At 38.5% G+C, this 11571-nt stretch overlaps 1 protein-coding gene and 1 long non-coding RNA gene across 4 annotated transcripts; one reads left to right on the forward strand and one right to left on the reverse strand.

Moving 5' to 3' along the window:
- Positions 1-1252: 1252 nt before the first annotated feature.
- LOC127761030 (uncharacterized) lies at positions 1253-5800 on the reverse strand. 3 transcript variants are annotated; one of them, XR_008015195.1, is made up of 8 exons: positions 5555-5800; positions 2787-2885; positions 2590-2704; positions 2366-2505; positions 2099-2287; positions 1892-2023; positions 1679-1802; positions 1253-1594 (listed from the first exon to the last, which is right to left on the reverse strand). It is a non-coding gene; the product is annotated as an uncharacterized LOC127761030 (long non-coding RNA). The 3 variants fall into 3 exon arrangements; XR_008015194.1 differs by having other exon boundaries at positions 2948-5800; XR_008015193.1 differs by having other exon boundaries at positions 2787-5800.
- A 151-nt stretch (positions 5801-5951) lies between these two features.
- On the forward strand, positions 5952-10346 carry LOC127761029 (GDSL esterase/lipase At5g55050-like). The gene is made up of 5 exons (XM_052285238.1): positions 5952-6277; positions 7466-7696; positions 8245-8369; positions 9061-9553; positions 9694-10346. Exons 1-5 carry the CDS (start codon positions 6082-6084, stop codon positions 9897-9899), a joined length of 1251 nt encoding a protein of 416 aa, XP_052141198.1. The 5' UTR covers positions 5952-6081; the 3' UTR covers positions 9900-10346.
- The last annotated feature ends 1225 nt before the right edge of the window (positions 10347-11571 follow it).

Below are 11571 nucleotides of genomic sequence, written 5' to 3' on the forward strand. Positions count from 1 at the left end.
TTGCAGAAAATGGCTGCTCGTTCTTCAATCCACTGTATTGTTTTTTGATTATTTTGGTTGAATTGTTAGGAGAATGGTCAGTATGCAAGACGGTGGCGTGTGTGAAGGGGATCTGCATGCCGGCAAAGGGGTTCTCGGTGTACAGGTGCGACGTAGAAGCAGATGCACGTGAGTGACGCGGACAGCTTACTGCCATGAGTCATCCCGAAGCGTAAGGTTTCATATACTGCTCCTTCTCATTACTATTACGACCATGAATAGAATGATCGTTGTTATTTGGCTATCGGATTTGTTGTGGCTTTCCATTTCATGAGCCTTATGTGTGTGCTTCACTGTCTGTGACCCCAATGTAGCAAAATCTGAACTATGAAAATTAACTCAAAATGCAACAACGTTTGGGACCAATGAAATACACAAGGAGTATCTAAAATCTGTAATAAGTGGAAGAGAGCATAGTAAGGTAATTATATCGTGGTTTGTAGTAGTGGACAGTCTTTAATCTAGTTCGGTTCGGACTTGATCAAAATTCCTGCTAAGTCCTGTCGAAATGTTTTCATATCCTTCTGCATAATGTAAAGGTCCAATTCCCTACATGCCCCTATAATTTCACCCAATCCCTTCTACGCCCCTGAAATTTGTTTGATCTCTTATATACCCCTGAGTTTTTATTTGGATCCCTTACGTACCCATTCCGTTAGTTGACCATTAGTTTGACCGTTAGTTATTGTAGAAATTACTTTATTGTCATTGGTATATTGTTAAAAGCTAGAAACGTTTTGTGTAAATTATTTGAGTTGTGAAAACCAATAAGGAATAATTTACTAAATATTTGTTATGAATTTTTAAAAATAAAACATTATTTCATTAAAATAAAAAAGATTTATTGTAAAAAAAGTTCTGCATAAAATTTGAAAATTACTTTTCAACAAATATTTAGAGAAAAAAGATTCGTTGTGAAAAAATAAAGGGGATGTAATTAGTTTATCACAAATTAGAAAACAAATTTAAAATTTTTAAATAAATTTCAGATCAAATTTGATGAATTTCGTATATCTTCCTAAAAATTTAAACCTAAATAAAATTTAGTTTTTGCTGTTAATTTTCTGGTGAAACTAATGTATGGATTTAATCATATTTTTTAAAAAATAAAAAATAATAAGTTTTATTTTTTAAGTTGGGCATTAAATGATTATATTGCTTGTATTTTGTATAAGTTAATTTTTTTCATATGAAAATTTATTGAGTAGGTACCACATATGTATAGGATGGGTAATATAGTCGTTGTAAAATATTTAACGGTCAACTAATGGTCAACTAATGGAGATGGGTATAGAGAAGATCAAAATGAAAACTCAGGGGTATATAAGGGATGAGGTCAAATTCAGGGGTATTGAAGAGATTGAGTAAATTTTCAGGGGTATATAGGGAATTTTCTCTAATGTAAAGGGAGTGCATTTTAAATGGTTTTCATAATGGGAAGCATTGGTGCAAAATATGAATAGAGTTTATTGTAGTTGCCTGTATTTGATTTTCTGGGAGATAAGATCCACTCCAATGCTCCATGAACTTAAGGGTGTATAGGCCACACGAGACGCTACAAGAATTGAGTCATTAGGTTAACAAGTTACCGTAATTGAAAAATGTGAATATCATGTGGAAGAGTTTACGGGTCACCCACTTGTCTCCTTGCTTTGGCAATTTTTTGACTTTGTTGTATTCCCATTTGGTAATAACAAAATCAGGCCAATCATGTTTTAACTGTGGGTGTTGATTCTTTGTCCCGTGTAATCCTCTCTCGATAGCTAGCAGGTAGGAAGTTTTGTGCAACATCAGTATGGTTAAAACATGGCAAAACCGATTTGAATTGTGCAAGTGGAAGTGTATCACTTACCACACGCCCTAGTTCGGGTCGATGTTCACTGATTGGCTTGGCAAGCGAATCTAGTATTTGCACCTCACGTCGCTTGGCATTAAGAATGGCTAGGTACCAGTGTGTTTCTGTAATATTAGTTGGGAGGAAAATCTGCAGATGTTCAACAGTAAGATACATTCATAAATTGTAATAGCCATTACATACATAGCTTAAAATAAGTATTACCATGTCAAATGGTAGTTAGTCGCATGCCATATCTCTAATCCATTGTTTATCACGAGGGTTGTTAGATTCAACATGCGCTCCCTCTACATTGAGTAGACATGTTTTTATGGCCTGCTCTAGGAAGGCCTTGCCATCTCCCCTGATTCCTTTCTCTTTATATCGGAGACATTGGATGTATGCATCCATGACCTGAATTTGAGGTTAGTTCAGTTATATTACAAATATAGTTATAAAATGAAAGTAGGTTTGTTAAATAGGCAAACTTACATCATCATTCAAGTATTCTGGTTCAATTAGTACTTTCATTGATTTCCGATTAACCTTCACTTCTTCAATATGCACCATCACTTTGTTATCCTTTGTCTTATTAATGTAGGTAATGAAAGGGTCTTCTTTTTTAGTCAACTCTTCAAATGTCGTACAAATTATTAATATGTAAACATAGAATCTATATAATAGATTTATAGAAAAGTACAATGTTTAGATATTACCTTTAGAATTTTTTATCGGTGTCTGGCTGTTCGTTTTTCTTTTCTTTTGACCTCGTAAGGCGTTCTTTGGTGGGCTTTTGTGTTTTTTTGATAAGATCCTCCTTATCGATGTACACTACAAAAGGGTAAGTCAAATCAGTAATACACAAACATAGAAAAGAAGTAATAAAATTTAGGAGGATGTAGAGAGTTCATACATTCAGATATTTCCTACAGTGTTTGGTTGCTTTGTTTTCTCTTCTTTTCACCTTGTAATTCGTCTGTGTCTGGCATGATAGCTTCTTTTTCCGTTCGCGCTTGAAAATGAGGAAAATTAGTACCATTCATGAGCATATGTAAGGATGAAATAGCATAGTACCTGGTGTTATTTTTGTTGGTGTTTGAGTTCTGATTATGTCCTTTTTTACCCCTTGATTCGTAGATGAAGTCAGTCCGATTTGTTGGTTTGTATATTCTTCCTGTAGGACCTATAAGCCTCTTGCTGCTTTGATTGCACTCGTTACTGTCCTCCTGTTAGGTCATGAAGGTCGGTGCTAGGAAGATGAGATTTGTGGAGAAAGAAATGGGAGTATTGATGAATGAAAATCAGATCGGGGCACCTGGTCCATCCTTTTTATCTGTCAAACCTCCGCACGATTTGGGCATCGTTAATGAACTCCCCGCAAGCCGCCTGTGGCAGGCGAGCGCCGCAAGCCGCTGGTGGTAGGGGATGGCCACCGCATCCGATCCTATTCACTGAGATCCACGGGAGGTATGGGACCGCGGGTACATCCGCTCCTATTCACCGAGATCCGCAGGAGGTACGAGACATCGGCCGCATCCGCCCCTATCCGCCGCAAACCTAGGGTGCTACGCGACCGCCGCCGCATCCACTCCTATCAGCCTCAACCCGACCAGGAGCGATGCATTTTTCTTTTTTTTATGTTAATTTTAGGAAAAGAAATCTATATATGGAATCTGGGACCGTCCGGACCGGGTCGATTTTAAAAAACCATGGTTTTTCGGTCAATCGCTTATAGAATATAGCGGAACGGTTTATTTTAGAAAAATAAAAAAAAGTTGACTATTGCAGGATGTGGAACAAGAACAAAGTGATCCCAGAGAGCCTGTATCAAATCATCACGAAGAGGCCTATATAAATCCAAACATTAACACGACTTGTGAAACGGAGGTAAAGCGAATTAAAATTCTCTCGCTAACGTTACTACAACTTATCATAATACTAACGTGAACATGACCTAACATAAGGACAGTAACGAGTGCAATCAAAGCAACAAGAGGCTTACAAGTTCTACAGGAAGAACATACAAACCAACAAATCAGACTGACTTCATCTACGAATCAAGGGGTAAAAAGAAGGACAAAATCAGAACCCAAACACCAACAAAAATAACACAGTACTATGCTATTTCATCCTTACATATGCTCATGTGAATGGTACTAATTTTCCTCCTTTTCAAGCGTGAACGGAAAAAGAAGCTCATGCCAGACACAGACTAATTACAGGGTGAAAATAAGAGGAAACAAAGCAACCAAACACCGAAGGAAATATCTGAATGTGTGAACTCTCTACATCATCCTAAATTTTATTACTTCTATTTTATGTTTGTGTGTTACTGATTTGACTTACCCTTTTGTAGTGTACATCGATAAGGATGATCTTACTAAAAAAAATACACAAAAGCCCACCAAAGAACACCTTACGTGGTCAAAAGAAAAGAAAACGAACAGGCAGACACCGATAAAAAATTCTAAAGGTAATAAACATTGTACTTTTGTATAGATCTATTATAGATTGTATGTTTCCATATTAATAATTTGTACGACCTTTGAAGAGTTGACTAAAAAAGAAGACCATTTCATTACCTACATTAATAAAACAAAGGATAACAAAGTGATGGTGCATATTGAAGGAGTGAAGGTTAATCGGAAATCAATGAAAGTACTAACAGAACCAGAATACTTAAATGACGATATAAGTTCGCCTATTTAACAAACCTACTTTCCTTTTATAACTATATTTGTAATGTAACTGAACTAATCTCAAATCTCAAATTCAGATGATGGATGCATACATCAGTTGTCTCCATGATAAAGAGAAAGGAATCAGGGGAGATGACAAGGCCTTCCTAGAGTAGGCAGGGCCAGTCCTGACTATTCAGAGCCCCGGTGTGAAACTAGATATAGAGGCCCTTATCATACGATATAATAATAATCAATAGATACATATATTGAATTATGGTCATAAATATTTAAATTGCATTCATCAATAATATTAATATAGGAAACATTGAACATTTACCTCGAAAATTTCTTCTGACATTTCTAGCTGCGAAGTCATTGATAATGGTACCAATATCAATTTCATCCAATAATTTCTTCTCAATACATAAAGTTATCAAACCATTTAACCTTTTCTTTTTTTATAATGTACATGTGTGCAGCACAATAGTGCAGTCAGGGCCTTCGTCGATTCGTCCAACTCTAGGAGCAACATCAATTGAATTAATTAAATAATCGATTTTGCTATATCTCACTCGAAAGATTTTTTCTTTATCTCACTCGATTTTCTCACTTAAATTTACCGTACATTTTCTTGTAAGTTATAATGTAATTTATGAAACTTACATTGTAACTTTTGTAAGTTACAGTATAATTTTTGAATCTTCGCATGTAAGTTTTGAAATTTGTATTGGATTTAGTCTTTTTCTTAAAAATATGGTAATTTAGTGTCCATTATGGTGTTTCTTAGTTGCTTTTTGCCTTTTACTGTATCTATCGGATTTTAATCTAAAGATTAAAAATCTGTATGATACGATCATAAAAATCTTTTGAAAGATGCATAGGTACTCCCTTAAATAATTAACCTAACATTCAATCCTAGGGAACAACTGCAACTGAATCAATTTTTCACATGTACTTATGGCAATTGGGAATTTGAGATTTAGGAAATTGACTCACTCACCTGAACACAAAACATACCACTCCGAGTCCTGATTCCTCAATTTACTGATCGTTCTCCTCGGCAGTACTCGATGGCAGCAAAGCAATCTGGAAAGCGGCAAGCTGCACTGCAAGAAGCGGCGGCTGCGGCTGCGGCTGCGGCTGCGGCCTGCGGGCTTGTGTCGGCGGGACGGCGATGGCGCGACATCGCGACTCGCGTGAGGAGGAGACGAGGAGGGGGTTAGGGTTTTGGGCGGCGGCGCGGCAATGCCGCTCCTCGATCGCGTCTTCTGATCTGATCTTCTCTCTCTTTATGTTGGCTTTCTCTGCGCGAGGCCGAGGGGCCGAGGCTGCGCCGGCCTACTGTTGGATTGGGCCGTAAGCCGGTAAATAAGCCCTTTTGTCCCTGTATTTCGGCCCATTCTGCCGGAAAGCAAGTGTGCCGCCGTCGTCGAGCTTCCTCCTTTCTCTCTCTCTACACCGTCTTCACCACCACCGCGCCGCCCTCCCCTTCGGTCTGCGCCGCCACGCCACCACCGTGGCGGGGGGATGGGATGTCATCGGCCGGCCGCCACCGCCGGGGGGAGGGCCGCGCTTCCCTCGCTCTCCTTCTTCCTGCGCCGGCCTCTCCGCCTCCACTTCTCGTTCCCCACATCTCCGGCGGCCGTCGCGTCGCTTTCTTTCCAAGCAGCTCGAGGAGATGATGCATCATCAGTATTTCTGCAAACACCCTCGGTTGCTGGTGGTAGGTTGAAGCATCTTGCGATTTGTTTTTCTTGTGTGCTCAAGTGTGATACATGGACAGCTAAGCCGACGTGTTACGTTTTATTAAAATCTAGGGATTTCAAGCTTTGTTCATCAGATTGTCTGCACAAATTATCGAGCTCTTGTTGACATAGTTGCCTTATGTGCTCTTGAATTCTTGTAAAGAGGCTGCTACTTCCACCTCAATTTGATATTCTATTCCGAGATTTTGATGATCAATGCTACGAATTTATAATCGATTTATCAATTTTTGTAGTTCCAAATTGATGTTTCAATCTGAAATTCAATGTCTGATGCAATGCTCAATACGACAATACCCATTTTTTGGATCAGTAATGCACCTTACTCCACTGATCTAGCCGTGGATGTTCAGTAATGGGGGGTTATTATTTCACTGGTATAGTTGGGTTACCCAACTCCCAAGCATGCTCCTACTGGCTTAAGAATCTTAGGCATTCGTTGAATGAAAATTATAAATCTCAACTACTATATAGATGTTCAGGGACATATATAGAACACATCCAATTGAAGGTAGGCTACATATAGAAACTTCATAGTCTGCTATTGTGTATGCATTTGCTCTCCCAGCACTACTCTCCAGCCATACCTTGCTGACTTCCTCCAAAACTGTAAATGCCTTGCTTCTTTCAGCTAGAAAGACTCAGCTCACAGTGGATGTATTGATCACCTTTAATTTAATTAGCCCATGCGCTTACCCTGAATAAATCAACTGCAACTAGACAAGTACTATTAGTCGTACAGCTAAAAATTCTATTTAGGCAAGATCAAAAAAAAAATCTACGTAGGCCAAGAGATTGAGAGTAGAGCTATATGACTTAGCTTTTAAAAGGTTTGAGGTTGCCGACTTTTAACTACGAAGCATGAGCCATGTGATAGGAATTACTGAATAAGCGTCATATCTCAATACTTGACGTTGACTTTCATACCATCAGTTTAATTAAGACCATGGACTTTGATAACATAGTTGACACTTAATTTGTGCATATAAATAGCTAGCTAGCTAACTGCACTTTTACTTCCTATCAATCGTCAGTTCAATCATATATATACATTCTACATGAATGCTGTATAAATAACATATGCAGTAGTGTTCCTGAGTTTTAATTGGCTTGTTTGGTGATGATGATGGGGCACTTCAGGATCATAGTTCTAAGCCTTGTGATAATAGCATCCTTTCAAGTGCTTGGCTCTGCTGAAGGCCATAAGACGGCTGTACCGGCGATCTTCGTGTTCGGGGACGGCATGCTGGACGTTGGCAACAACAACTACTTGCCGTCCGACGCCCCCCAGGCTGACTACCCCTACTATGGCATCGACTTCCCTGGCTCTGAGCCCACTGGAAGGTTCAGTAATGGATACAACATGGCTGACTTCATTGGTAATTAAGCGACTTGATCGATCATATTGCCCTTATTATCTTTTACAGTTATGTCACCATTAAATTGTATTTTCTGTGTCATAGTTTTTCATATAGTTATTTGTGAATTAGATGGATGTTTGATGGTTATTATACAGTCTTTTTTTTTTTGCTTTAGCCGAAAGATTTTTTAAGTGTTTTCAAGCAGTTAGAATAAATCGCCCACAATATACCCAACACGACTACAAATAATTAATGAATTAATGCTAATTGGTAGTGTGGTCGTTGCTCTATAGTACTATTGACTTTCAGAAGACATTAGCAAATAAAGGTAGTAATGTTATTGTAGTTTGTAAAAAAAAATGATGAATATAAAGAAATACTAACGACGATTCAGCATTTCATAATGTTTGGTTTGCAAATGGTATTTCTTTGTTACATTGATATATATGATTCTATATTTGAGAAAGGTAGTGCATATTATCAAGTATTCTTTTATTTGAGAAAAATACCCAAGTTAATTTTTGGTATATGCATGCAACTTTAATTGGTGTGTGCTATGCATGCAGCAAAGGATATGGGATTCAAAATGAGCCCTCCAGCTTATCTATCGCTTAACAGTTCGATAAAAATGGAGACCAATTTCACCGGAGTGAACTATGCTTCAGCAGGTGCTGGCATTCAGATCATCATGGTAACTCCAGAATATATGCTTAAATGCAAATTCAACCATAATATTAATTGTGAATGCTGCCATGGCAATGGTATCAAGAAATGGTGATTATATATCCAAGTTGGTCATATAAACATATTTGAATTGTTGCATATCTATATCACTAATTATCAGAAGCATGATCTTTCGTGATGGTTAATTAATGATTGGAAATTGCAAATGAAAGAAGAGAGTAACATGTGACTAGATATCTTGTCGGCATTGTAATTTTCAAAAAATTTCTGACAGTGACATAAGGAAAATTTTATATCAATATAATATCATCTCTGACTGTCAACTTCTGATAGTTCGCTGGGCCATTTCATGGGCAATCTACAATTATACATGTCTTCGTTCAATTTGTTCGTTACTCTTTGCTATCAGGAAAATTATACCCAATATTATTTAGTCGGTAGATCAAGAGCTTATTTTGACTTTGTAGTAACTCAACATTTTATATAGGATATTGAAATCTATGATGAAAAGTAGCTACCACAAACTGATGAATTTCTTGGTTATACTATATATACGCATGCTAAGAATATGAGTGATCAGATCTGCTAGCAAGATGAAAGATCAAAGTGTTAATAAACATTTGATGGTTATTTAATAGATAAAATACTGGGTTTTCCCTGGAAATAACCTTAATTGATGCTATATTGTGAATATGCAGAACGATGAAGCAACGATTCCATTCGTGTACCAAGTGAAGAACTTCAATGACACGGTAAGCCAGATGGAGGCTAACCTAGGCCACCAGAAGTTGAGCAAGCTGTTGGCCAAATCTTTATTCCTGATAAGCATTGGTACCATGGATCTGTCTGTAAATATATGGAGAGTATTAAGATATTCCAGAAAGCCATCACCATTCAACATTCCATATACACTTTCCTCCTACAAGGCCATAATCATGCAGTTGTATGGCCTGGGTGCAAGGAAGTTTGGGATCATCAACATCCAGCCCTTAGGGTGTCAGCCATGGATGAGGAAGAACTTGGAAAACAATGTCGACTGCAATGACTCCATGAACAGTCTCGCTAGGGAATTCAACGATGGCCTCAAGCCCCTCTTTTCCAATCTCAGCTCTCAGCTGAGTGGTCTCTCCTACTCCATCGCCGACTTCTACGCATTCTCAAATGCCACCTTCATGAACCCTCGGGCTTACGGTAAGTCAATCGAAATTATTGAACACTTTTTTTGTGGTTGGGATAGAGGATCATGAGATGGACTGTAACACAAACCATGGCAATGCTACTTGTCCTTGTTTATCTAATGTATTTATTGTGGTTATATCTTGTATGTGCAGGGTTTGTGAACATCAACAGCACATGCTGTATTCCCCCCTGCACACCTGAACATGAACCACCCTGCCAAAACCGCAAGCAGTACTGGTTTTGGGATCTTTCTTACACGACTGAGCGGGCTGCTAAGCTAGCCGCCTCTGCATTTTACGATGGCCCTGCCCGGTTCACTGCGCCGGTTAACTTCAAGCGATTGATAAAGATGAAATGATTTTATAATAAAGATCTTTTCGTGTTGCAAGTCCATTGACGAGTAGTTGATCAGGTTTTCCTGGGTGTGTATGTGTGCTTTCCTTAATTTTCATCATCTTTTTTGTATGCCTCTGGATTGGTAATTTGGTATATATATGTATGAATTCCATGCTAAGGAATGTGTCACAATAAGTTGATCGATAAGAAGAATAAACCCAACTATATATAATCGACGTTTTTGTTTCAGTGAGAAGATTTTGTTTTTTTTTTCCCTAGACTCCTGGTTTCCACAAGTTTGTTCCCAACCTCCCATCATGTCATGTGTGGCATTCACACTGTGATTTGGGTGGCTAGAATAATTTGAGACGCACTCACGGATGAATGAACCAACACTGCCACAATAGTAACAGACTCTTCAAACAAAGAAAATTAAAAAGAAGAAGAATTAGATATAGAAAAGATAAAAAGAAAAAAAAATCTTGCGAAGCAGTTAATCAGCCAACCTTACCTACACTCTTCTAAACTAAGTCAGTTTGACTTTTTTTCTTAGTTGAACTTTTTAAGTTTGATTATGTTTATAGAAAAATATAGTAATATTTTTAACAAAAAAAATATTATTAAAATATATTGAATGTTATATTTAATGAAACTAATTCGATGTTATAAATGTTGCTATTTTTTTAATAAATTTGGTCAAATCTAAAAAAGTTTTACTAGAGAAAAAGTCAAAGCAACTAATAAAATGAAACGGAAGTAGGAAAATATTATAGCAAAGATGAAATAAAAGGAAAATCTTTAATCTTTATCTAGCTCATAATAATAAATAAATAAATCATTAATTAATAAATTCTTCGGAGTTTGGACTCACCAAATCTTGTCAACGTGTAAGACTTACTGTACTTTTAAGGGATTGACAATCAAATAGGCTTTTCTACTACTCATAATGGAACAATTTACTGATCATTCATTGCACCTAGAAGCTAGGGAGATGCACAAAGTCACAATTACAAACAACCAAGTACTTTCTCCGTTTCATATTACAAGACTTTCTAGCATTACCCATATTCATACATGTGTATGTCTAGATTCATTAACATCAATATAAATGTGGACAATGCTAGAAAGTTTTATAACCTGAAACGGATGTAGCAGTAACAATTGCCAAATAAACAGGCTGCACGTTAGTTGGGGAAGATAGTAGGGATGGGCGTAGTCGCCCATTGGGCTTGTTGGCCGGCCTGTCTCATAAATTAATTTGAGCAGGCCCAAACTGAAAAGACCAGCTTTAGTGGGAAACTTAGGCCATGCCCAACGCTCCAACGTGGAGCGTGATCTCACCCCTTCCAAGGAGTATATTTGTGCCAGCTCGGTCAGGACCGCACCCCGGTAGAGCGCCGCGACCCCTGCAGAGGGCCGGATAATTTCGTCAGCTTTTCGGTGCTTTTGGGCAAGAAACAAGAGAGGAACCGCGTTGGGGAGATGCCTCACCTCAAGCCGTCGCCACGCGCCGTTGCTGCTCCCGCGCGGGGAAGAAGATGGAGAGGGGGTGGACTAGAGAAAACGGTCGCATCGATCCCCCCCCCCACACCGGCGCGTCGAGACCGGCCGCCACTGCGTCGATAGGTCAGCTGCCGCCGCTTCGATCGCTGCCGGGGAGGGGAGAGGAGAGGAGAGGAGAGCTAGAGAGGCGT

This window comes from Oryza glaberrima, chromosome 2 (genome assembly GCF_000147395.1).
Source record: "Oryza glaberrima chromosome 2, OglaRS2, whole genome shotgun sequence".
NCBI classification, from domain to species: Eukaryota; Viridiplantae; Streptophyta; class Magnoliopsida; order Poales; family Poaceae; genus Oryza; species Oryza glaberrima.